This window comes from Erythrolamprus reginae, chromosome 1 (genome assembly GCF_031021105.1).
Source record: "Erythrolamprus reginae isolate rEryReg1 chromosome 1, rEryReg1.hap1, whole genome shotgun sequence".
NCBI lineage: Eukaryota > Metazoa > Chordata > Lepidosauria > Squamata > Dipsadidae > Erythrolamprus > Erythrolamprus reginae.
In genome coordinates, this window is record NC_091950.1 from 311,903,579 (window position 1) to 311,929,556 (window position 25,978).

Here is a 25,978-nt window from a genome sequence, read left to right on the forward strand (position 1 = left end):
AGCCACAGGGGCTAGCATACCTCACCGTTCCATCTTAGCAGCCCACCTCTGGATCTTGGGCTACTGTGAATAGCTCTGTAGATCAAAGTGGTTTCACACATTGCATTAAACCAGAATGCAATGCTCATTATTGGCTAAGCCTGTTGTCTGAACCCAGGCGTTATGATTCTTAAACAACAATTTGTGGCAGCAGGTTGTATGTACCAAACAAGCGTGGTTTAATGCATAACTCATTATTAAATAAATTATAATGTAGCGTAGTGTTTGACTATGGTTATTATCTTTGACTTGTATGTTTCAGAATCCAGTCTGCAAATGCATAGGGCAGCACCTTCCTATGTCAAGGTGAATAGAATAGAATAGAATAGAATAGAATAGAATATCAGAGTTGGAAGGACCTTGCGGGCCTTCTAGTCCAACCCACTGCTTAGGCAGTGTTATGCTGGGCCCTTCCCTAATAGCCCCCAGTGAGTTAGGAATGCAAATTCAAACACACACTCCATCACAGAAGAAATGATAGTAAGTTTATCCAAACAGTTTTGTGAGCACACACTCTAAAAAGAGCCAAATTTCTCTCACCCAGATAACAGTCCTGGAATGTAGCAAAAGACAAAACAAAAGAGCAATTAAGGCAGCTATGAATCTTCACAGCCACCCCCTTCAATCAGTTCTCAAGAGTTATTTAACTGTGAAGTGTCCAAAAGTCAGTAGAAGTCCTGGAATAATCCAAACAGTAGCAACAGTCTTTCTCCAACAAATAAACGCCCACACGCACACTCCCCAATGCCTGTAATTTATCACCAAACACATAAACCTAATTACCTCTGCAACAGGTGTTCTCCCTTCGACGACGCCTGCACAGCTGGTCTCTTCTTGCCATGAGCCTGTGCACACGGGCATCCGCAAGCGGATCCTCCTCTGATTCTGACATCTCACTAATGGGAGCATTAACTGATGGGCTGGCTGCAACCATCTCTCCGTCTGATTACTCTCCCCCACTGTCTGTCCTTGGCAGTGAATCTTCACTATCAAAATCTGCTGGCAATAACACCAATCTCTGTGAACCCAAGAATTCCCCTGAAGCAACATCCAAATTCCCCGTTGCAGGAGCTGGCCCAGAGCCAACCACAACAGGCAGGAAACACTGTTCTTAGATGGTATCCATACTCCCATTTGATATATAATAAAATTGTTGACAAACCTAAGGAGATAGTTATTATCTTGGAATAATGAGATCTTATATTTTGGTTACAATATAGCAGTGGTTCTCAACCTTTCTAATGATGCAACCCCTTAATACAGTTCCTCATATTGTGGTGACCCCCAATTGTAGGTCTAGGGCCAGTTCTCCCAACAGAGCTTTAAGCTGATTGGCAGGAAGGTCAAAGCGACACCCCCACTGTAAATGCCTGATTGGTCAGATATGTTCCAAGGCACCAGAATAGAAGCTTTTGTTCCTAACGCCATGGGAAATTTGTCTTTCCCCATGGTCTTAGGCAACCCCACTGAAACGGTCATTGGACCCCCCCCAAAGGGTTCCTGACCTCCAGGTTGAGAACCACTGCTATACAGTAACTTGTGTTTAACCAATTTAACAACTGGTTTGCCCAAACTGGTGTGAAGCGGCTGAATCCTACCACTGATCCACAGTTATAATTAATCATTTGAATTAATTGCTCAGATTTAAAAAAGAAGATTAGCACACGAGAGGAGGAGAGGTACAGCAAGAGGACAAGGTGTGCATAGCAACTATTCCTGACTTTTTCACAATAACTTGAAAGCCTGGTGACATTCTCTCTTTCCATATCTGAAGTAAGCTTGTCCTTACTACCCCCCCATCCTACTGGCTTTCCCGAAAGCCTTAAAAACCTTGCTTTGCTGGCTGATTGGCACTTACTTAAATTCCGGCTTAAATAAGACTTGACTGGGATGTATGACATGGTATGATTGAATTAGAGAGATTTTAATGTGGTTTTATATTATTGTTATTATTATGATTTAATTGTTTATACCGTTTTTGCTATTTATTGTTGTAAGCCACCCTGAGTCCTTTGGGAGTGGGCAGCATACAAAATTAATAAACAAACAAACATATAAATAAGAACATATCATCATAATTGACCGGATTTATATATCATGCTGCTATGCAATATACTTGGTTTGGTTTTGGCTCAGCCTGTCCTTGAACCCAGCAACATATGATTAAACAAATAATGGCACAGTACAATGTGTCAAGCAGCTACATGTCTGCTTCAGAGGTGGGATTCAGCAGGTTCTGACCAGTTCTGAAGAACTGGTAGTGGAAATCTTGAGTAGTTCAAACTGGTAAATACCACCTCTAACTGGCCCCGCCCCATCTATTCTCTGCCCCCCAAGTCCTACCTGATTGGGAGGAAATTGAGATTTTGTAGGATCCTTCCCCTGCAACGCCCACAAAGTCACGCCCACAAAGCAGCACCCACAGAACTGGTAGTAAAAAGTTTTGAATCCCACCACTGATCTGCTTGCTTAATATACAACGGCAAAAGGCAAAGTCCATGGCTTTGAGACCAAGCAAAAAGGAGACACAGTACATCTTGCAGTTGATCAAGAGAGCTTAGCTTTTATTGCTTAGACATAATTGAAGCTCAAAGTTCCTGAACAGATCATTGATATTTACATATGTCTTCACATCAAATAATTATCTCCAAAGAGTTTAATTTGTGTTTCTTATTTGAAAGCAGTATATGATGATACGTGGGGAAAATATTTCCTATTAAATAAGTAGCACTACTTTCAGGAGAAGTAAAATTTGGTGCATTGGGTAGCAAACAAACAAACTAATGAGAAACATAGAAACAGAGAAGATTGACGGCATAAAAACACCTCATAGTCCATCTAGTCTGCCCTTATACTATTTCCCGTATTTTATCTTAGGATGGATATATGTTTATCCCAGGCATGTTTAAATTCAGTTACTGTGGATTTACCAACTACGTCTGCTGGAAGTTTGTTCCAAGCATCTACTACTTTTTCAGTAATTTAATTAATTAATTAAAGCACCAACCCAAGAAACTGATTTGGCAAGGAGGGAGGGGTCATGAAAAAAGTAGAAAATGATGAGCTATTTAATTCATTATTGTTATTTATTGTCAGGAAGAGGAATAGTCTTCGGAGAGGGGCGGCATACAAATCTAATAAATAATAATAATAAATAATAAAGATTTTCCCATCTCTTGATGCCAAAATTGCTTTGTTGACCTTCAGTTGTGTGTGCTTTGATTTCAAGGTGGGTGGGAATGCTATTTTCTACTTTTTCCCTAACCGTACTTGTCCTCCCAACCATAGATTATTCCTCTTGATATAGATCAATTGCAGATGTTCTCGTAGAGAAAACCTGGCATGTTACAATGAGCTTCACAGCTTTCCTGAACCAACGGTAGGAAAACACATAAATCAAGGGGTTGCAGGCAGAATTAAAGTAAGCAAACCAAATAAGAACATCAAACACAAGAGGAGGGGTAATGAACTCCAGCAGGCTGTCTACCATCGTGTCTATGGTAAATGGCAACCAGCACAAGAGGTAGACTCCTACAGCGATACCTAAGGTTTTTGCTGCTTTCCTTTCTCTCTTTGCAGCTCCTGTTTGATGTTTGCTCCCTCTGGGATTTTTGTTCATGTTCCTGATCTGTTTAGCTTGTCTAGTTGCCACTATAAATATTTTGATGTACAGCCCTATCATGATAAGGCAGGGGAAAAAAAAGACCGGGAAGTTGATCCAACCCCAGAGTTTGTTGTACAGCAGCTGACAACTCCCAATGCAGGGTAAGTCTTGCAGAAAGTGGCCTAACTCTTCCTCAATCCCTTTGCTGTAAAGGAAGATGGACGTGTAAACCACAGGAACCCCCCACCCCAGGGTTATGTAGATGCAAGCCACCCGTAGGGTGAACTTGGTGGGATAGAGCAATGGGTCGCAGATGGCAGCGTGACGGTCGACAGAGATAAAACAGAGGTGGAATATGGAAGTCAAGCAAAAGACCGTGTCCAGAAACGTGTGGAACCGGCAAAAGATGTCCCCAAAATACCAGCAGCTCTCCACAGAGCGGATGGTGCTGAAGGGAAGAACTGTTAAGCCCAGGAGGAGGTCAGCCAGGGCAAGAGAGAGGAGGAGGAGGTTAGTAGGAGTGTGAAGTGTTTTGAAGTGGAAGATGGAAATTATCACCAAGAGATTTCCCATAACGGTAACTAACACACCAATAGCACAGACCACGTAAATGGCTAACTGGACTCCAAAGGGATGGAGGGTTCTTGAGCAGGATCCATTGATCATAAAGCACAGTGTGACTGGCATAGTTTCTTCTGCTGTGGAGCTCATTGGGCTTTCTACTGCGTTAAGTTTCTTTCTGCTACAGCAAGTGTCCTGTAATAAAAAAAAGGGGGGGGGATTATGTGACCCACAAGACAGAGAATGTGATCCCCAACATTGGGAAACAATATGAGTCAGAGGTTGAAAGATTGCTACTGTAGTCTAAAGCAGTGTTTCCCAACCTTGGCCACTGAAGATATTTGGACTTCAACTCTCAGAATTCCCCAGCCAGCGAATGCTGGCTGGGGAATTCTGGGAGTTGAAGTCCAAATATCTTCAAGTGGCCAAGGTTGGGAAACACTGGTCTAAAGGCACTAAATGACAAAATGTGTCATCATTCCCTCTGGTATAATCCAGTGGTGCATTGTTACTGGTACAGGAGGCTCCGCCCACCTGCATGAAGTGTCATGCACACACGCGAGTGCACACACAAACCAGTAGCAATCAAATTTAGAACCCATCACTGATATAATCCCATTGGTTCAATATTCAACATTATTCAGCCTCTTCTTTTTTCTTCATTTGTCACTGTGGAATCATTCTTAGTTCTTATCTTTACCATCAATCAATATTCACATCTATTATATCTTTTACCTCATAGATATGGTAGGAGCTGATTAGGAGGTGAGCCTGTAGCCTAGAAGTTAAGGCCACTGCCTTATAAGGCACAGGTTCAAATCCCAGTAAGGGTATGGCTGCCTGATGAGAGCAAATAAGCTTGAAATAGATCTGTTGTGATCTATAGTAGTCTCCCTTCCTTTTCATTATCAGCAAAAATATGTTACATGTATACATACATACATACATACATACATACATACATACACATGCACATGCACATACACATACACACACAAACACACACACACACTGATAGAATTGTCGGCTATTAATAAAATTAACTGCCTTGGAAATGGCCCTGGGTTGGGCCGAGAGGCAAATAAGGAGCTGTGACATTCCTTCAATACACCAGGGTGATTCTACACAAAAATATGTAACCCTTCCCTGGTGCAGAGCTGAAGGGATTGGATACTGTAGCCTAGAGGATAATACTCTGCCTTACAAGGCAAAGATTGCAGGTTCAACTCCCAGGGGGTATGGCTAGCTGATGAGGCCAAAATAAGGCAGAAATAGATCTATCCTAGTCTCCCTTAATTTTCAAATTCAGCAAAAAAAATGTGACATACACACTCACACACACACACACACACACACACACACACACATACTTGAAGAGGCAATAACCATCACGATCTCCAGAATGTTTAAAATTTATTTAAAGCTCCTAAAAATTATTTAGCTTTTGTCAGTCCTCTACTGACTTCATCAGAGTATTAAAATCCCCATTGAAGAAATGCTTGCTTTTATATAATGCTGCTCAGTTTGCTCATTGCCCATGTCATAGGCTTTCTTCCCTCCTGTAGTTAGCTTTGTTATTTCTGCCTATGTCATGCTGACAGATGGGATTTCTGTTGCCTCTTTCCCTTTTGTGCATTGCCTCTTTCTCTCCCTGGGTAGTAAAATAGGTCAGTAGAGGGCTGATGAAAGCAAAGTAATTTTTAAGAGTTTTAAACAAATTTTGAACATTTTTTTTCATTTCCGTTATTATTGAGACAATGAAATTTAAAGATGAATTCAGTTTTGATAGCTAGATGAGACTGCTGTGAATGCAACAGTGGTTAGAATGCAATATTGAAAGCTAACTCTGCTGACTGCCAGGAGTTTGATCCTGACCGGTTCAAGGATTTAAGTAATGATAGGGTTTTATATGTTTTTAATATTAGATTTGTTCCACTGTTATATTGTTTTTATTGCTGTTGTGAGCCACGCCGAGTCTTCGGAGAGGGGCGGCATACAAATTAAATAAATAAATAAATAAATAAATAAATAAATAAATAAATGGTTGACTAAGCCTTTCCTGTAATCTGAAACTCTTACACTGCAAAAACATATGGACTGCACAACTCGAGGAGGGTAAAGCAATAAACACAATTTACATAGACTTCTGCAAAGCTTTTGATTCCATGGTACAAACTACTGTTAAAACTAAACTCTTATGGCATTTCCGGATCCCTACATACCGTATTTTTCGCTCCATAAGACGCAGTTTTTTTCCTCCCAAAGTAGGATGAAAAATCAGCCTCGTCTTATGGAGCGAAGATGCAGGCAGGGAGGGGGGGGGAGGCTGCGAACTCGGAAGCGCCATCCCGCCGGCTGGCTGGCTAGCTGCTGCCTGGCCCCCTCCCTCCTGGAGGAGGGTCTCCCTCCTCACCACCAGCGGCGCTCCCCCCGCCAGCCAGCCAGCCAAGCCCTGCCCGCCGGAACCGGCTCCTCGCTCTCCACCCGCCGCGTTTGCAGGAGGTGGGGAGGGTCGGGCGGCCCGCCAAGGCCAGGAGGGACGCCGCTGCCCCCCTTCCCTCTCTCCGCCCGCCGCTGCGCCGAGAGGAAATGCCGACAAAGGCTTTTCTCAGCGGAGGCCGGCGAAGGCGATATTCAATGCCCTGCCCGCCTCACCTTTGCCGAGGGCTCTCAGCAAGGGGGTTGTAGGAGAGGCGGGGCCGGCGGCAAAGGTGATATTCAATGTCGGGGGCGCACGGGCGGTTGCACGCGCTCCCTATCTCCCTGCTAGCCCACTCGGAATATTCAAAATAAGAAAAGCCTTTGCCGGCGAAGGTTTTTCTTATTTTGAATATTCCGAGTGGGCTAGCAGGGAGATAGGGAGCGCGTGCAACCGCCCGTGCGCCCCCGACATTGAATATCACCTTTGCCGCCGGCCCCGCCTCTCCTACAACCCCCTTGCTGAGAGCTCTCGGCAAAGGTGAGGCGGGCAGGGCGTGCGCGCGTCACCGCTGAGAAGAACGGAGAGAGAACGAGAGTGAGTGAGAGCAACAGACAGCAAGATAGTGAGAAAGAGAGAGTGAGAGAAAGGGGGGGAGAGAGAGAAAGAGAGGGGGAGAGAGAGAAAGAGAGGGAGAGGGAGAAAGAGAGTGGGAGAGGGGGGAGAGCTAGCAAGAGAGGGAGAGAGAGAGAGAGGGAAAGGGGGAGAGAAAGAGAGAGGGAGAGGGGGGGAGATAGCAAGAGAGGGAGAGAGAGAAAGAGAGAGGGAAAGGGGGGAGAGAAAGAGAGATGGAGAGGGGGGAGAGATAGCAAGAGAGGGAGAGAGAAAGAGAGAGGGAAAGGGGGAGAGAAAGAGAGGGAGGGAGAGAGAGGAGATAAAGGAAGAGGAGAGAGAGAAAGGAAGAGAAAGAAAGAAAGAGGGATAGAAAGAGAGAGAGAGAGAGAGAGATGCTCAGTGAGCCTTTCTTTGAAGTTGCCTTTCTTTCTTTCTTTCTTTCTTTTTCTCTCTTGCTCTCTTGCTCTTTCATTCTTTTTTCTTTCTCTTTCTTTCTTTCTTTCTCTTTCTTTCTCTCCTTCCTTCCCTCCTTCCATTTCTTTCATTCCCCCTCTCTATTTTTATTTCTCTTTCATTTTCTTTCTCTCTTTCTTGCTTTCTTTCTTGCTCTTTTTCTTTCTCTCTTTTACCTTCCCTTCCTCTATTTCTTCTTTTCTTTCTCCTTCCTACCTTCTTCCCTCCCTCCCTCCCTTCAGTCCTTCCTCTCTTACTCTCCCCTTTCATAAGTTTCCTTGCTTCCTTCCTCTGTTCCTGTTCCTTCCCCCTTTCTTTCTTTCTTTCTTTCTTTCTTTCTTTCTTTCTTTCCTTCCTTTCCTCCCTCCATTTCTTGCTTTCCTTTTCCTTCCTCCCTTCTTTCCTCCCTCACTCCCTTCTTTCACTCCTTCCTCTCTTCCTCTCCCCTTTTTGGCTCAAAATATTTTTTTTCTATTTTCCTCCTCTAAAATCTAGGTGCGTCTTATCAGCAGGTGTGTCTTATAGAGCGAAAAATACGGTAAGTGGATAGCTGCGTTCCTGTCAAAGGGGAAACAAGTAGTCAAAATAGGGAGCGCCCTATCAAACCCTGCACCAGTTAACAGCGGTGTCACCCAAGCCAGTGTTTTAGGACCCACATTCTTTATACTTTACATAAATGATCTTTGCAATCATCTTATAAGCAACTGTATCCTTTTCGCTGGTTATGTAAAACTATTCAACATCACTGACAATGCTGCTGCCCTACTAAGCGATCTTGACTATATGTCAGAATCATCAAACAAGTGACAACTCCAATAAATGTTCTATCTTACACATTGGCAAAAAAAAAAAAATCAGAACACCAAATATAAGTTGGGCAGATACAACCTCATAGAGGATCCTGACTCTGTCAAGGACCTTGGAGTACTCAATTCAAACAGCAGAGCTCACTGTAACAGCATTGCCAAAAAGGCATTCAAAGTTGTCAACCTAATCTTGCAAAGCTTCTTCTCCGATAATATTGTACTGCTAAATAGGGCATACAAAACCTTTGCTAGACCAATTCTCGAATGCAGCTTGCCTGCCTGGAATCCACACTGTAATTTGGACATTAATACAATTGAATGAGTCCAGAGGCATTTCAAGAGAAGAGTAATCCACTCCTCTGCTCACAACAAACTATCTTATGCCACCAGTTGAAATTTGGGGCTTGGAAAGCCTACAACCCTGCCACCTACGGTCTGACCTAATTGTAGTACACAAAATTATCTGCTACAATGTCCTACCTTTCGATGACTAGTTCAGCTTCAATCACAATAATACATGAGCACACAATACATACAAACTCAAGGTAAACTGCTTCAAACTCAATTGCAGAAAATACAACTTCAGCAATAAAGTAGTCAATGCCTGGAATGATCTACCTTGTTGTTACTTCATCAAATCCCCATAGCTTCAACCTTAAACTGTCTACCATTGACTTCACCCCATTCCTAAGAGGTCTGTAAGGGGGTGTGTATAAGCGCACCAGCAGGCCTACTGTTTTTTTATTCGTACCCTGTATTTACTGTATTTATATTAATGTTTATACTTATACCTGTTATCTTGTTATCCTGATAAACTAACTAACTAAATAAAAATAATAAATAAAAAAATTAAGATGCATTTTGCAGATTTCTGTAAAAGGGAATACTGGAGGAGCCGATGGAGAATTTGAGAGGATTATCAGAGCTCCAGAATTTGATATTTTTTATTTTTATAGAGTATTGTATGACAATGTGCCCAAGAATTCCAAAAAAGGATTTGTTCAGAGTGGTTTGATCAAATCGTTGGAGATGTAGGAACAAAGACAGATGCTACAAGAGTTACAACTTGATTCCAAGATGAGGAGTGTAAGGCAGGAGGGTATTTGTCGAAGGTCTCAAAGAAGGTGGGCTCACTCACTATTACCTGAATTATTCCTGTCTCTCTCAACTAATCGGGCCCCAGATTAACCACAGAAAGAGAAAGGAAACAGGATGTCTTTGTTTGTCCAGAGAACAACAACAAAATGCTCTTGCCATCTTTACTTATGACATCTGTGACTGAAGAGTCCTTCACTAGCGAATTGCCCTCTCTGAATGGTATATATTCCTGGATATTTTAATGTATCTCTCTAATGATTTCTACCATCCCCAGGTTTCCTACCTACAATTTTTTTCTTTTCATCTTCTCTTCCACCAAGTATATATTTGCATGATTCCTCTTCATTGTTCCCTTGCCAACCTCTTTCAAAGATCCTGGAGCACCGGGGAACTGCCAGAAGACTGGAAAAGAGCTGTTGGAATTCCCATCTTCAAAAAAGGGGGAAAAACAGATCCAAGAAACTACAGACCTATCAGCCTGACCTCAATACCAGGGAAGATTTTGGAAAAGATAATCAAGCAATGAATCAATGAACACCTAGGCGCAAACAAAGTAATAACCAAAAGCCAACATGTCACAAGCAGATCAAACTAATCTTATTGCATTCTTTGACAAAGTGACAAAATTAGTGGACCAAATGAATTCTGTCGATGTGGTTTACTTGGACTTCAGTAAGGCATTTGACGAAATAGGCCATAACCTACAACTAGATAAAGTAGAAAAATGTGGGAGGGACAGCAACATCACAAGATGGATTCAAAACTGGCTGACCAACCGCACTCAACATGTAGTGTTCAATAGAATTGCATCTACATGGAGAGATGTATGCAGTGGAGTACCCCAAGAATCTGTTTTAGGCACAGTACTCTTCATCAATGACTTAGATGAGGGGATAGTTGGGGAACTCATCAGATTTGCAGATGACACCAAACTGACAAGAATAACCAACTCTCCAGAAAATAGGCTTAAAATACAGAAGAATCTTGACAGACTTGAACACTATCAAACAAAATGGAATTCAATGGTGAAAGAAGTAAGGTTTTGCATTTAGGCAAGAATATCAAAATGCACAGGTACAGTATATGTGGTACATTGCTCAAAAGTAGTAACTGTGAGAGAGATCTTGGAGTCCTAGTGGACAACCATTTAAATAGGGGCCAGCATTGTGCAGCAGCTGCCAAAAAAGGCAACACAGTTCTAGGCTACATTGACCGAGGGATAGAATCAAAATCACATGAAGTGTTAATACCACTTTATAATGCCTTGGTAAGGCCACACTTGGAATACTGAATTAAGTTTTGGTCACTATGATATAAAAAGGATGTTGAGACTCTAAAAAAAAGTGCAGAGGAGAGCAACAAAAAGGATTAGGGGACTGGATGCTAAAACATATAAAGAACAGTTGCAGGAACTGAGCATGGCTAGTTTAATGAAAATAAGGACTAGGGGGGACATGATAGCAATGTTCCAATATCTCAGGGGTTGCCACAAAGAAGAGGGAGTCAACCTATTCTCCTAAGCACCTGAGGGTAGAACAAGAAGCAATGGGTGGAGACTAATCAAGGAGAGAAGCAACTTAGAACTAAGGAAAATTTTCTGACAGTTAAAACAATTAATCAGTGGAACAGCTGTGAATGCTCCAACACTGGAAGTTTTTAAGATGTTGGACAACCATTTGTCTGAAGTAGTATTGGGTTTTCTGCCTAGGCAGAGGCTTGGACTAGATAGAAGATCTCCACGGTCCCTTCAAACTCTATTATTGTTGTTGTTGTTGTTGTTGTTGTTGTTGTTATTATTATTATTATTATTATTTCTATTATTATTATTGCTATTATTATTATTATTGCTATTATTATTACCGTACAAAATTGTTGAAATTGTTGCCAGGATGGATGAGTGAGTGGAATGCATCTGCCTTTTTCCTTTCCTGTAAGTTAAACAAGACTTCTGAGAGGCTGCATAAATGCATTCATGTCCAATATCTTCATTTCTCTAGTTGGACAAATAAAAAATTTAAAAACACCACACGCGAACGTGGAGAAAGACAGAAGAGAGCAGCTCTGTTTTTCAAAAGTAAAAAGTATATTGAAATTAGAGGGAGTGCTGTGTACATATGTATGAGTAGATATGATTGCGCATTTGCTAAATGATTTTTTTTTTGCTTAATCTTGTATTTCTTTTGCATTGCTGGAAAATGGACTCTTTTTTCCAAATGAAAGATAATAATTGATTATAATATAAATGAGAAAGCAAAGAGTTGTTACAATAAAAGTGCAAATAGATACATCTGTAGAGTAGAGATCCTGGTTCTTTCCCTGATTAAAACATTGTATTTCTTCCTTTTTCTCTCTCTCTCTTTTTCCTTTCAAGCAGACTTTCCTTCATTTTCAGTTGCATCAAAAATATAAATAGAAAAGCAGCTTGCAGGTAACAATTACAACACAGTTATTCTTTAGCTGATGTACTGATGTCCTGTTTAATAATTAAACTTCTACTTTACAAAACAAATACCGTAAGCTGGAATTCTGCAATATAAATAGTATCTATACCAATTTGGAAAGGTGGAAAGGCAGAAGTAAAGCCAGATAATGGGAATACACAATTTATAGGTATATTAGGAGACGTCTGTTTTCAAATCAACCATCTTTTCCGCTTCAAGGAAGTTATTGATTAAGCAGTATACATTTGCATTAAAACGAGCTTAGTGTGTTATTCAAATAAACCTAAAGGCTTTTTTTAAAACAAGTGCAACAAAAGAAGAAGGAAAAACCTTTCTTGGCTTGGAATTGAAATAAGTAAATAGCAGCTTACCTGGTAGAATCCACTGCATTAATTTTCAAAGTCTGTCCTCATTGTGTATCTGAGGAATAGGAAATCAAATAAGGCCTTATATAAGCCAGTTGGAATAATAGGCCTCTCTAGTGAATATTATATTGGAAGGTGTGGTCTCCAACATGTTCATTTATTAGCAAGTATTTGGAGGACCAACATATGCTGTTTAACAAATGCTAACACAATCCTACAAAGGAAGTATTGTAATGACTTGTTCCATTAAAGATCACAGAGCTGCTGCCTAAGAGACAAACAGCTTATAAAATCTCACATAAAAGTGACACCTACCTCTGAGTTGTGCTGGACTGCATCTCCTATCATTCTTAGGTTATGATTGCTATTTATTAAATGCCAGTAGTAGCTGCACAAAGTAGCTGCATCAGTGATATGGATGACATAAAAATCCAATAAATAAGTAAATTTATTTATTTATTGGATTCATATGCCACCCCTCTCCGAGGACTCGGGGCGGCTCACAGCATATAGAAGAAAACAACATAATACAATGTCTTAAATCCAATTAATCTAAAATCCCCAATTGTTAAAAAAAAACAAGAATTCCCACTCAGACCACAAACACACATGACGTTCATTGGTCAGTGGGCTAGAGTCTAATAGCCCCAAGCCTGGTGGCATAGATGGATTTTCAGACTCTTACGAAAGTCAAGGAGGGTGGGGGCAGTATGAATCTCTGGGGGGAGCTGATTCCAGAGGGCCGGAGCCCCCACAGAGAAGGCTCTTTCCCTAGGTCCCGCCAAATGACATTGCCTAGTTGAGGGGACCTGGAGAAGGCTGATGCTGGGACTCATGTGGCAGGAGGCGGTCCTGTAAGTAATCAGGTCCAATGCCATGTATGGCTTTATAGGTCATAACCAGAGGCACTAGACTAATATTACCAGTTGTTGGAATAAGACTGAAGAGAATCAAATGGACAAATATTTATTTATTGCATTAAGTTTACATCCTCTCTTTCAAATAGGAACCCAAGGAGGTACAGTATACACTATGGTCCTTTTTCTTTTTACCTAAAAAACCAGTCTGAGATACTGTACGTTGCTCTGAGACAGGGCCACCATCAGGAATTTTGGGGCCCCATACAGCCTAAGTGTCTGCCCCCCCCCCCCGCCATTTTAAAACTACTGTATTTTGCGACATACCAATTATGTATTAAATTTACCTTTCACAAAAAAAATTTAAACCCTGCCACTACAACAAGGTACACTTGTTTGACAGATTAATAATATGTTAATAACGCAGAAAATATATTCAAGTGACATCAACATATTACATACATATAAATAAATAAACCAGAACAGTGCAAATACACCAAATTAACAAAATATTATTAATTTTGCCATCAACAATATTAAAAGCAGCAATAAGATGGCACAAAGGATAAAGACAAAATACTCCTGCATCACACTAGAAAAATATTTGTTTTCACAATAATACCAATAAATAACAGGTAACCAGAAGATAAATTATATGCAATAATGTTCAAAACTATACGTAAACTCCACCATAGGTGTAAAAAAAAGTCAACCCTTTACAGATAATTAGCGCCTATTAAAAATACCCCTAAAAATATTGAAAACATCTTGCGGTAGCATAATCAAAGGGGAAAAAAACAAAACAAATAGGATCACCAAATATTGCCCAATTTGCTATTAAGTTCCATAACTTAATATATTTAAGCTTTTAAATGTGCAATGTATAATGTCTCTTAACAAATAGCATGCCCGTGGCTCTAAGAACAATACCTTTTCTTTCTCTTTCCTTCTTTCTTCTTCTTTTCCTAGGATGTTATCATATCTATTAAACATACGGTGAGATATTACTGTGTATTCATTTAACATAATTTAGAATGTAAAATGAAAACTAACCAACTCCCGCTTCAGATCTTCTCTGCACAAGTCTCAAAATATGATTTTGTTTTTTGAAAAGACCTTAGTAGCTCTACCCAGCTTCTGCTTTGCATATTCAAATCTTCCCACTTCCCACAATGCTTGCTTCTGGAATCCAGGATGGTGTTTGCTTCTCAAATCTAAAATGGTGAGACGGCTCCAAAAAACATGTCAACTCCAAAGCAACACATCTTTTCTTCACACTTAGAAGGGAACAATTTCGAAAAAAATCTAACCCCATAATCAAAATGTATACCAAACTAGCTCTGATCCAAACTTCATCTTTAACAGCTATGAAGCTCTTCAGGCAGAATAGAGAAAATTAGGCATTTTTGCTGATCTGTGCTCTTGCCTGGTCCCGATTGTAACAATTTTGAAACTGAATCCAATTAGCTTCCTTAGCACTCTAACTCACCAGCACACCGCAGATGTTACCGGTCTTCTTCAATCGCCGTCCCCCCCCACTTTTCAATTTGGCCGGGCCCCTGACGGCAGTACCGGTAGTACTACCCTATCGGCGGCCCTGCTCTGAGAGAAAATGGCTGGCCCAAATACACCAATTGAGCTGAGGTGGACTAAAACGTGTGTTTTTCTACTGCTAGTCTAACATATAAACCCTTATTCATTGTGCAAATACACCTGTCTTCTGCTGGTAGAATTACCATTGGTTGGTAGTTGTCACAATTTTACATTCTTAATAGAAGCAGAATCCTTACTTTTCCATCAATATTGTCACCTTATTTATTTATGTTAAGAAGTGACATTGGAACCTTTGGAGGCACTTTTTAAATTTTTTCTAAGGAAATAAAAGAAAAAGAACCAGTTTTAGAAGGTTAGCATGACTGAAATATTTATGGTTGCATATACAGTGGTACCTCGACATACGAGTTTAATTCGTTCCAGACCCGAGCTCGTAAGTCGATCAACTCGCATCTTGAACGAATGCCTTTAGACTTTGTTTTTTGCGCCGAGATAACTGGAAGCAAGGAGATTCTTGCACCACCTAGTGGAAGCTCAGCTCATATCCCGAATTTGAGCTCAGGTGTTGAACAGAAATTTCGCTCACGTCGCGGCTCATAACTTGGAATACTCGCATGTGGAGCAGCTCGTATCTAGAGGTACCACTGTATTATCAAACATGTTTTGGAAATATCTAAGATACATCAGCATTTAAAGTATTTAAGCTTCTAAGATATGGTTGTTTCTCAACAGATTCATGGTTGAGCTTCCTTGCTTTTTAATACTTATTGTCATTAAGCACATTGACCTTGGGTGGGTTTTAATGTACCTCACCCCCTGTTCACTTCCTCCCACATTGCATGTTTGCACATGCATTGCACACTGCATGGCTGTACCACACATACGTGTTTGCATGCACAATGCAAAAAACCCAGCTTCTGTGCATGCACAGAAGCAAAAAACAGCTTTTGCACATATACGGAAGCCAAAAACACGGTGGCAGCCATGAAACGGCACCAGTGAGGAGCTGCACTTACCTCTATTTACTAGGATGCCTCCGGGCAGGCAGCGCTCATGGGTAGGTGGGCGGCAGTTGTGGGCACACAGATGGGGTTGGGCACATGTGCTCAGCATGAGATTTGCTTCCTGTGCATGCGCGAGAAGCAAAATCTCACATGAGGATGTGCGTCACCATTTTTTTGCCTCTGTACATGTGCTGAAACCAAAAATTGGCAAAATCTCACGGTTGCGTGCACTTGGGGAAAAGGAATTCTCAATCTGAGTATTGCATTGGCAATTCTGTGTTAGCAAAAACTTCAGATGAGAAAGATTTAGGGGTAGTGATTTCTGACAGTCTCAAAATGGGTGAGCAGTGTGGTCGGGCAGTAGGAAAAGCAAGTAGGATGCTTGGCTGCATAGCTAGAGGTATAACAAGCAGGAAGAGAGAGATTGTGATCCCGCTGTATAGAGCGCTGGTGAGACCCCATTTGGAATACTGTGTTCAGTTCTGGAGACTGAACTACAAAAAGATATTGACAAAATTGAACAGGTCCAAAGATGGGCTACAAGAATGGTGGAGGGTCTTAAGCATAAAACGTATCAGGAAAGACTTAATGAACTCAATCTGTATAGTCTGGAGGACAGAAGGAAAAGGGGGGACATGATCGAAACATTTAAATATGTTAAAGGGTTAAATAAGGTTCAGGAGGGAAGTGTTTTTATTAGGAAAGTGAACACAAGAGCAAGGGGACACAATCTGAAGTTAGTTGGGGGAAAGATAAAAAGCAACATGAGAAAATATTATTTTACTGAAAGAGTAGTAGATGCTTGGAACAAACTCCAGCAAACGTGGTTGGTAAATCCACAGTAACTGAATTTAAACATGCCTGGGATAAACATGTATCCATTGTAAGATAAAATACAGGGAATAGTATAAGGGCAGACTAGATGGACCATGAGGTCTTTTTCTGCCATCAGACTTCTATGTTTCTATGTTTCTATTTACTAGAATGCCTCCGGGTAGGCAGCGCTCATGGGTAGGTGGGTAGGTGGGCGGCAGTTGTGGGCACACAGGTGGGATTGGGCCCATGTGCTCAGCATGAGATTTGCTTTTTGTGCATGCGCAAGAAGCAAAATCTCACACGAGGATGTGCGTGACCCGTGAGATTTTTGCAATTTCCACCATTTTTTTTGCTTCTGTACATGTGCCGAAACAAAAAATCGTCAAAAATCGGCAAAATCTCATGGTTGCGTTCATCCTTGCAGGAGATTTTGCTTCCTATGCATGCAGGAAGCAAATCTCGCACAGGGCACATGTGCATGGCTGTCGGTCAGCTGGAGCTGTGCACGCAGCTTCATTTCTGTTACTGGAACGGTGTCCCCCCAATCCTGGGAGCAGCCCGTCCCTGACCGGCACCAACACAACTGTCTCTCTGACATCACCATTGGTTAACTACCGGTTCTATAGAGCCATTCCAAACCAGGAGGAAGCTTGATATAGTCCTTAGCCCTTCATTTTAAGCATCCAGTAATTTTGTGTGTGTAGAATTAATTTTGGTGTTCAAATTCCATAATTTGGGCGGGACCAGTCAGGTGACAATCATAGAAAAACATGCCGTTCTCCATCGTGTTCCTCCCATTCTAAACTGTAAACAGTGTAATCTATGAATATTGACATAATATTTCTGTTTTACATTGTATACAATAAACAGTGAAACATCCCAGGTTACATAACTCCCAGATATATTGTATAAAGTCAAATAGTTCAGAATTTTACAAAAAAAGAAGTGAAAACACCTGAGTTCTGGATTTATTAAAACACATTCACTATTAATAGGAAAACAAGGAAAAGATATAATTATACATAAAGGGAAAAAAGTGATTATCAGAAGACTAGATATAAATAGGCTGTATATTTATTTATTTATTTATTCAACTTCTGTGCCGCCCAATTCCTTAAGACTCAGGGCGGATTACAAAACAATAATACAATATAAAAAGGTATAAAGCAATAAAAGAAGTCGAATATATCTAAAAACTAAATCCCATAATAAAACCCATTTATTATAAAAGAGGCATAATTGCATGCTATGAACATATGATGTTCATAGCAAAGAAAATATAGAGATAAAAACATCTTTTGTACAGAACAAAATCTAACTGTCCTTCGACTGCCAGGGATAAAATGTTCCAATATTTGAGGGGCTGCCAGAGACAGTAGGGGGGCAAACTATTTTCCAAAGCACCTGAAGGCTAGACAAAGAATAATGGATGGAAACTGACTAAGGAGAGATTCAACCAAAAAATAAGAAGAAATTTTCTGACAGCGAGAACAATCAACTAATGGTACAGCTTGCCTTCATAAATTGTGGGAGCTTCATCTCTGGAAGTTTTCAAAAAGAGACTGGACTGCGATTTGTCAGTAATGATGTAGGTTTTCCTGCTTGCATGGGGGTGCGGGTGGGGGTTAGACTAAATGACCTACAAGATTACTTCCAACTCTGTTAAGTTGTGAAGTACCATTAAGAATCCACTGCCCCAACCACACTGTATAGCACTACTGCAAAATTGACAAGTCTTTGGTTGCCATTGTTAGTACTATGTACATAACTAGTTGGGTTTGGCAATATATACAATAAACCAACAATGTAGGCTTACATGTAATAGAACACTATTGCTTTAAGAGCTAGTGTTACCGATTGCCATAAGAGGGAACCAGAAGCATGATTCTCTTGCTTGGCTATTCTCTGCTACTTTCTCTTTGTGACTATGCTGTATTCAACTGATGGTTAAATGTATTTGAAAGCTGAACAAGTAAGCTTGTAGTATTGTATATGTATTGAGAAATATTTATTGATGTAATTGTGTATGACTAGGACTGTTCTTCACTGAGATATTTACCAAAGTAAATAATATTTTATATACTGAATGTATCAGGATTGTATTATTGAATTATTATTAGTATCTCTGGGTATTTGCAAAACCTCTACATTTCCTCTATGATTACTACTCAGAGATTACTCTGCACACTCCTTAACACTTAACAGCCATGGAGCAGATCAGATGTTGATTGAAGAATGCAGCTACCTGAAATGGAGGACAGCGATGATCCCTACTATACCTTGTCCATCTTTGTTAATTTTTAAGTTGATTTAAATAATGATATTTATCATTTTAATATTTTGATCTTGTTGCTTGTATTGATTGTAAGCTGCCTATAGTCACCTCTAGGCAAAACGGGTGGCATATACTGTAATTTTAATAAATAGTGACTTATCTTATATCACTAGTACAGTACTGGAATATGTTTATGCTCATGAATTCCTATAACTCTTGAATTTTAAGGTAGACTTGGGACAAACAGATGTAGAGGTTTGTACCGTTGTAAGGAATATCTTTCTGGGTTTGGTTCCAAGGGGTTGGGGGGAAAGACACTGAAAGCATGAAGGATGTTTGGAAAGATGGTTTAATGGTGGATATGGTATGAGATCCTGGGGAAAAGGGGGACCACATGCCTCAAATATGTTGAAGAAGTAAAGAAGGGGGGAGATGCTGAGAGTGCCTAAGTTTTATAACCCCTGTTGGGCCCACCTGAAGAGTTTCCTGTTTCTGTTTAAGAAATGTATCCCATTGGCTGTCAGACTCCCAGGGGGCGGGAGTCTTACCTAACTCTGTATTCTTTGTCTGTGTCCCAGGCTAGTTTGAGTGCTGGCTGATGCAATCATCCCAGGTATCATGTGCTGAGGTTCTGTTTGCTACATGGGTCTCTGCCTGAAGGGGGTAGATCTTAGCTAAGTAGAATAAACTGTTCCAGGCTATTAACAAAAATGGGGGGAATGAGTGAGCTGAGCCCATTCCTTGGTAGCACATTGACAAAGTTGGCTATGAAGAGTGAGTCTTTTTCTGCAAAAAACATGTTTCTCCATTTTCTAATCCAGAGAAATATAATATTCTGCCTTTTAAAATATTTCCTAAACTATGGTATTTTTCGGAGTATAAAACGCACCTTTTCCCCCCCTAAAAGAGGAAATGCTAGTGTGTCTTATACACCAAATGCAGCCATATTTGCTGTCCCGGAGCCCTTCCGCCATGCCTGCAGAGAGCTCTTGGGTGCTGCCGAATGGCAAAAAGGGCCCTGTTTTTATTTTTGCAAAAATGGAGTTGACAAAGGGTCTGGAGAGCCTGCAGAGAGTTGGAAATGGCAAAAATGCCTCAATTGTTGTAAAAAAAGACGGGTAAAAAACAGCCCATTTTTCACAAAAATGGGGGAATTTTTGCCATCCCCCAGCCCCCAGGAGCTCTCTGCTGGCTTCCCAGACCCTTTGTCCATGCCATTTTTGTGAAAAAACAGGCAAAAAACAGCCCGTTTTCCACAAAAATTGGACTGTCTTTGCCTTCTAGCATGATCCCATCTAGCATGACTGGAGGAGGAATATCTTAAAGCTGTCAAGTTTGAAGACCCCTGGGTTACGGGTGCAAGGTTATTCAAACTTGGCAAGTTTAAGACTTGTGCACTTCAATTCCCATTCCTTTGCTAGCATGACTGGAGGAGGAATTCTGGGAGTTGAAGTCTGCAAGTCTCAAAGCTGTCAACTTTGAAGTTTGTAAAAAGTGTACATGGTTGCAAAACGTATATGTGTTTGTAAAAAGTATTTTGCTACACTGGTATTTTATTAAATAATATATTATTACACCATTTGGTTCAGAATACTTTTTTCCTTGTTTTCCACCTCTAAAATCTAGGTGTATCTTATACTACGGTGTGTCTTATACTCCAAAAAATACGGTATGTCATTTCTCTAGGAGGGGGATAGGTGCTAAATTTCTACAGTACAATGTGAAGTAAGATATCATGAGAGGGAAGAGATAAGGCCTGGAAAAAAATGTTCGTTCATGTATCTCCTAAGCCTACCAGTATCCACGTATTAGAATGCAAAAGTAGTTTTTCAGATGGATTTTTTTTTGGAGGGGGGGGTTGTCACTAAATCTTTCATTTGTTCAGGTCCTTAGCAAAATACTATTTTGCCCTGACAGTCCATCAAAAATGATGTCTCAGGACTGTTATGAGAATATGCAGGATGTGAATCTTTCTTAAACATTGGTTCTAGTGAGTAGCTGGAGGGGCATCCCAAGTTCCATGATGGAGAGAACATGTAGGATTATATATTATGTGCAGTTGCACTTTATTGCATTACATTCCATTGAAAATCCTGAAATTGCATGTACATATTGTTCTGTCTGGGTTCCCCCAGAAGCCAACACCAACCAAAAAGAGTAGCCAGACACTCTGGTAAAAAGCAAAGGCAGTTTATATAATTCCAAGCAAACACAGGTAACAAAAACTGTTCTTACAGACAAGAACACTCTGAAGCTTCACAGAGGTTTCACGAAGGCCAGGCAATAAAACAGGATTCTTGCTGGCAAAAACAACGCTGGAGATAATAAAACCCACGCCTCCCCCAAGTCTTCTAGACTTCTAGGCCACAAGCCAAGATCAGAGACGCCAAGAATTGAAGCAAGGTCACAGGACTCCCAGTTGATAACTCTCCACAAGACTGTAAGGGCGGGCCTGCCTTTTCAACCCTGCTGGGGAGAACCACACCCAAACCCAGCTGTTGCCAATTCAGGGATGTAAATACCTTTCTAATTGGCCCCTTCTTTGAGCTGCACGGCGCTGCCTCATGTCTATTATAGCCTGTGCGTCTTCATCCAATGAATCCAGGCTACTAGCTGGGGAGAGCCCCCCCCCCCGGGGGTCTCAGGCTGCTCTCCCTCCTCCTCTTCCTGACGTTCCTCTCCCCCGTCTGCCTGGTCCTCCCCCTCCTGGTCACTGTCCTCCGCCTCTGGGCATGGATCCGGCAGAGATCCAGCCGGTCCCTGAGGAGCCTCAGGCTGAATCACAACACATATCAACCAGATTGATACTGTGGCTTACAGTTTATTTACCAAACTTTCTAGTTTCTTTTTTTAATCAAGCAAGAACAACCAAATCAATGGAAGTGTTCTGCAAGCAATATTCTGCTGAGCAATTGGCTGTGAGAAATGCAGAAAAAGAAAAGAAAACACACAACTTATGGCAGAACAAAGCATTTAAAGTTCAAGAAAAGAGTATAAAAAGAGGGTAGTTCTTAAAATAAATTTATTTCAAGAGGATGGATTTTCCTGATAAATATTTATTCGTAGCATTGCATTACATCATGTAAAAGATTGTTGCGGACTGAACCAGCTTACTTTACAATGCTGCAAATGAATCTATTTACAATTCATTCTCAGTTGTTATGAAGAAACAAGTATAATATTTATTAATATTAAAAGAGATACCATTTTTTAAAATTTGCAAATATTTTGATCAACAAAGATTAATTTTTTTAAAAGAAAAGAGCATTGTTCCTTATTAATCATGTACACAAGTATGTTTTTGAATATTTTTTGCATATAAAGTTAAGCTGCAAGGACTAAAATTTACAGTTTTACTTCAAAATATTGTGGAAAAATAGCATCTTGGTCAAAATTCTTGCTTCCAGTTTAAATAACATGGATCCTGGAAGGTTTTTTTGCATATGTTGCTGAGTTGCATGTGAGGTTGAAGTGTCCTCGATATTTATACATGAAAGATAACTGGAAGGTGATTTGGAGGAGATTCTCTTATCTGTTCTCATACATTCTATTTAAAATAACCTTTGCAACTTTTTACTCTGCTGTTGAGATGGAAGAAGTTGTCATCTAAAAGCTGACCCTCTTGTGAAATGTACATAATCTTTCAGGGAAAAAGTTCCTCTTCTTTTACACTAGATATAGCCCCCTGGGAGTTTTAACTTCATCATTTCACAAAAACTGCCTTCTTCAGTTTTCTTTTGATACTATGGACCCAACCCATTAACATTACCAGCTTGTGGGAGGAGATATGATTTTTTTAAACAGTCTTATATTTTAAAATTTGAATATAGGATTGCAGGACAATGGATGAAATTGCATGTGTAGTGTCTTCCTAGTTTATATACCATGTTTTACTGAAAATAAGACCCTGTCTTATATATGTTTTTTGAACCCTAAAATAAGTGCTTGGCCAAATTGCCATGTACCCAAAAGTCCAATTGGGCTTATTGTGAGGGGATGTCTTATTTTGGGGAAAACAGGGCAGTTTTTCTTTCAAGAGTATATATCGGTGATGGTGAACCTATGGCACAGGTGCCACAGGTGGCACACGGAGCCATATCTGCCGGCACATGAGCTGTTGCTCTAGCTCAGCTCCAGCACACATGTGTCCACTGGCTAGTTGTTTTTCAGCTTGCATGGAGGCTCTCGGAGGGCATTTTTGGCTTCTGGACAGCCTCCAGGGGTGGGGGGTAGGGAAGGGTATTTTTGCCCTCTCCAGATTCCAGGGAAACATCTAGAACAGACCTAGGCAAGGGGCAGCCCATGGGCCGCATCCATCCTGCCCGCTGTCTGTGACCAGCCCACCTGCTATCTGTGACCAGTCTGCGGAGGCCGGGGTCCGCTCAATGCGAGGATGAAAGAGCTCACCACGTCTGCCGAGATTCCTCTGGTTCCTGCTTTCCTGATGAATCATGAGGAAAGCAGGAACCAGAGGAGTCCCAGCAGACGTGGTGAGCTCTTTCATCCTCGCACTGGAGAGTCCCTGGCCTCCTACCAAGAGCAGCCAAGCACAGAAACTATGCAAACACTCCAGTGCAGTGACTGTGGTGCACCGTGTTGCCGTAAAGCAAACAATTAGGGGTCTGTAGAGTGGGTCTGGGTGTTTATGTCAGGCCAGGGTCTGGGTCTTTACAGTATTGGGTAGAACTGAGTTAATTATATTAGTCCAGCCCTCTAAAACCATCCCAATGTCTCATGCGGCCCCATGGCAAAATTAATTGCCTACCTCTGATCTAGAACCTGGGGAGGGTGAAAAATGGGCCTACTGGGAAATGGGCTGTTTCTGGCCTCCAGAGAGACTGGTGGGGTGCAGGGGAGCCAAGTTTTGCCCTTCCCAGGCATTGAATTATGGGTATGGGCACTTGCGCAAGCACGATGGCGTGCATACAAGCGCTTCCGGCACCCAAGGGAAAAAAGGTTCACCATCACTGGTATATACCCTTCTCCTGAGCCTACAGAGAAGGGTGGCATAGAAATCCAAACAAAGACTGTAGAATGTTCAGTGCCTCCTGAAGTATCAACGGGACAATTACCAAAGCTTCCTGCAAAAGCACATTTCACCATCTTCACTAGAATCCTTTCCTTTCATTAATGACACAACTCTGGCTTCTATCACATCTCTGGCTTCTACCACATTTCTTCCATCCATATGACATTTAAGAAGCTGGGTGTTGGGTTTGTAGACCGTTTTCTGTCCTTGCACAAAATATATCATTTTAGGTTTTAAAAAACAAAACAAAACAAAACACCGATTGCCCTGGTTTGATCAATAAGACATTTATTTATTTATTTGTTTGTTTGCTTGTTTACTTACTTACTTACTTACTTACTTACTTTACTTATTTTCAGAAAATAGATTAGCAGTAGAGAAATGTACTTGGCATATTTTTCCTGAGAGGATATATTTAAATGCTTTTCGAAACCATGGGTAAAAAAAGCCATATATTAATGGGTTACAACTGGAGTTGAAGTAACCAAGCCAATTGAGGGCATCAAACAGCACAGTGGGAGTTGTAAAACCTAAAAAAGGGTCAATTAAAATTGCGAGAAGACACGGAAACCAACAGAAGAAGTAAACCCCTATCACAATACTTAAGGTCTTTGCAGCTTTTCTGTCTGTGCTTTTAGAAAGCTGGTTAGAATTTTTGTCCCCTGAGCTTTTCATGACCCTCAGATGCTTTTTAGACACTGCAAAGATTTTTACATAAATTCCAGTTATCACAGAGGCAGGTATGAAGAAACCAAATGAGAACAAAACAGTTCCCCAAAGTTTATTGAATATTATTGGGCAAGAACTACTAGAACATGCAACAAAAATCTCATAAATATCAATGCCAGAAGCATAGGCTTCAGAGAAGCCCAACCCAAAAGCAAAAGAACATGGCACTGACCAGCAAATGATAATTAATTGCCTGATTCTGGGGACTGTAATTTTGCATGAATAATGAAGGGGATGGCAAATGGCGTAGAATCGATCGACTGCAATTGTGCAAAGGTGAAAAATAGACACCAGGCAGAGCATCAAGTCGAAACTGTAGTGGATCTTGCAGAAAGTCATTCCAAAATGCCAACAACGTTCCACTGATCTAACCATGCTGTAGGGCATAATGAAGGAGCCAAGGAGGAAATCAGTGATGGCCATGGAAAGGATGAGGAAGTTAGTTGGGGAATGCAGCTGTCTGAAATAGGTGATTGAGACGATGATAGTCATATTTCCAAAGACTGTGAGGAGGATAATTCCACTTAGAGATATATACATGGCCCCTTGCATACCTGCGGGCCATGGATCTTCAGGACAGGATTCGTTTCCAAATTCAGAACAATCAATGACATGTTTGGAGGCATTAAGAAAAACCATAGTATTTTATCTGAAATTGAGACAAAAGTATTAGATGCAGATATGTATATTAATGCCTATAGCTGCCACTTAACTGAAATATTTTACATTAGAAGCCCCAGGATGTATCTTGTAATCATAGGAAGATATTCATTCCTCCAAGATTCAAAGTCTTTTGCAGTTTGTTTATTTATTTAAAACATTTATATAACCATTTTTCTTATACCAAACCTGTGCAGCTCAAAATCAAGAATTTACATAGAACAAATGGTAGAACCGTAGAACAAATGTCTAGGATCTTCTGCTTAAACAGTGGGTTGGATTTTGGTGGAGGGGTATGAATGTTGTTTGGTGGTGGGCACTTTGAGCATTGAGTACACTGTTATGTGTCATGTGAATGTTTTACTGTTATATTGTTATTATAAAAATCAATAAAATGTAATAAAAACAGTGAGTTGGATGATGATGATAATAATAATAACAACAACAACAACAACAATAACAATCACTAGTACTAGTGATTGTACTACTAGTAGTTCTACTACTACTACTACTACTACTACTACTACTACTACTACTACTACCGAGTTGGAAGGGATCTTGGAGGTCTTCTAGTTCAACCCCCTGCTTAGGCAGGAAACCCTACACAGCTTCAGACAAAAGTTTATCCAACTTCTGTTGGAGCATTCACAACT

The 25,978-nt window shown here is 40.7% G+C and overlaps 2 protein-coding genes across 5 annotated transcripts; both read right to left on the bottom strand.

Moving 5' to 3' along the window:
- Positions 1-2,581: 2,581 nt before the first annotated feature.
- Positions 2,582-12,458, bottom strand: LOC139161081 (trace amine-associated receptor 5-like). 4 transcript variants are annotated; one of them, XM_070739766.1, is made up of 3 exons: positions 12,408-12,458; positions 11,456-11,523; positions 2,582-4,399 (listed from the first exon to the last, which is right to left on the bottom strand). In XM_070739766.1, exons 1-3 carry the CDS (start codon positions 12,424-12,426, stop codon positions 3,329-3,331), a joined length of 1,158 nt encoding a protein of 385 aa, XP_070595867.1. In that variant the 5' UTR covers positions 12,427-12,458; the 3' UTR covers positions 2,582-3,328. The 4 variants fall into 4 exon arrangements, with proteins under 4 accessions (XP_070595867.1, XP_070595877.1, XP_070595856.1 ...); XM_070739776.1 differs by having other exon boundaries at positions 11,456-11,588; XM_070739755.1 differs by having other exon boundaries at positions 11,461-11,588; positions 12,408-12,456.
- An 11,823-nt stretch (positions 12,459-24,281) lies between these two features.
- On the bottom strand, positions 24,282-25,220 carry TAAR2 (trace amine associated receptor 2). The gene has a single exon (XM_070739798.1). It carries the CDS (start codon positions 25,215-25,217, stop codon positions 24,282-24,284), a length of 936 nt encoding a protein of 311 aa, XP_070595899.1. The 5' UTR covers positions 25,218-25,220.
- Between the last annotated feature and the right edge of the window lie 758 nt (positions 25,221-25,978).

Excerpts from the sequence above, each read along its gene's own strand:
- LOC139161081 (XM_070739755.1), bottom strand. The coding sequence starts at position 11,565 with ATGCATTTATGCAGCCTCTCAGAAGTCTTGTTTAACTTACAGGAAAGG. Across the intron at positions 4,400-11,460 it reads GCAACAATTTCAACAATTTT|GACACTTGCTGTAGCAGAAA; the intron begins GTACGGTAATAA and ends TTTTTATTACAG.
- TAAR2 (XM_070739798.1), bottom strand. The coding sequence starts at position 25,217 with ATGCAAGGGGCCATGTATATATCTCTAAGTGGAATTATCCTCCTCACA.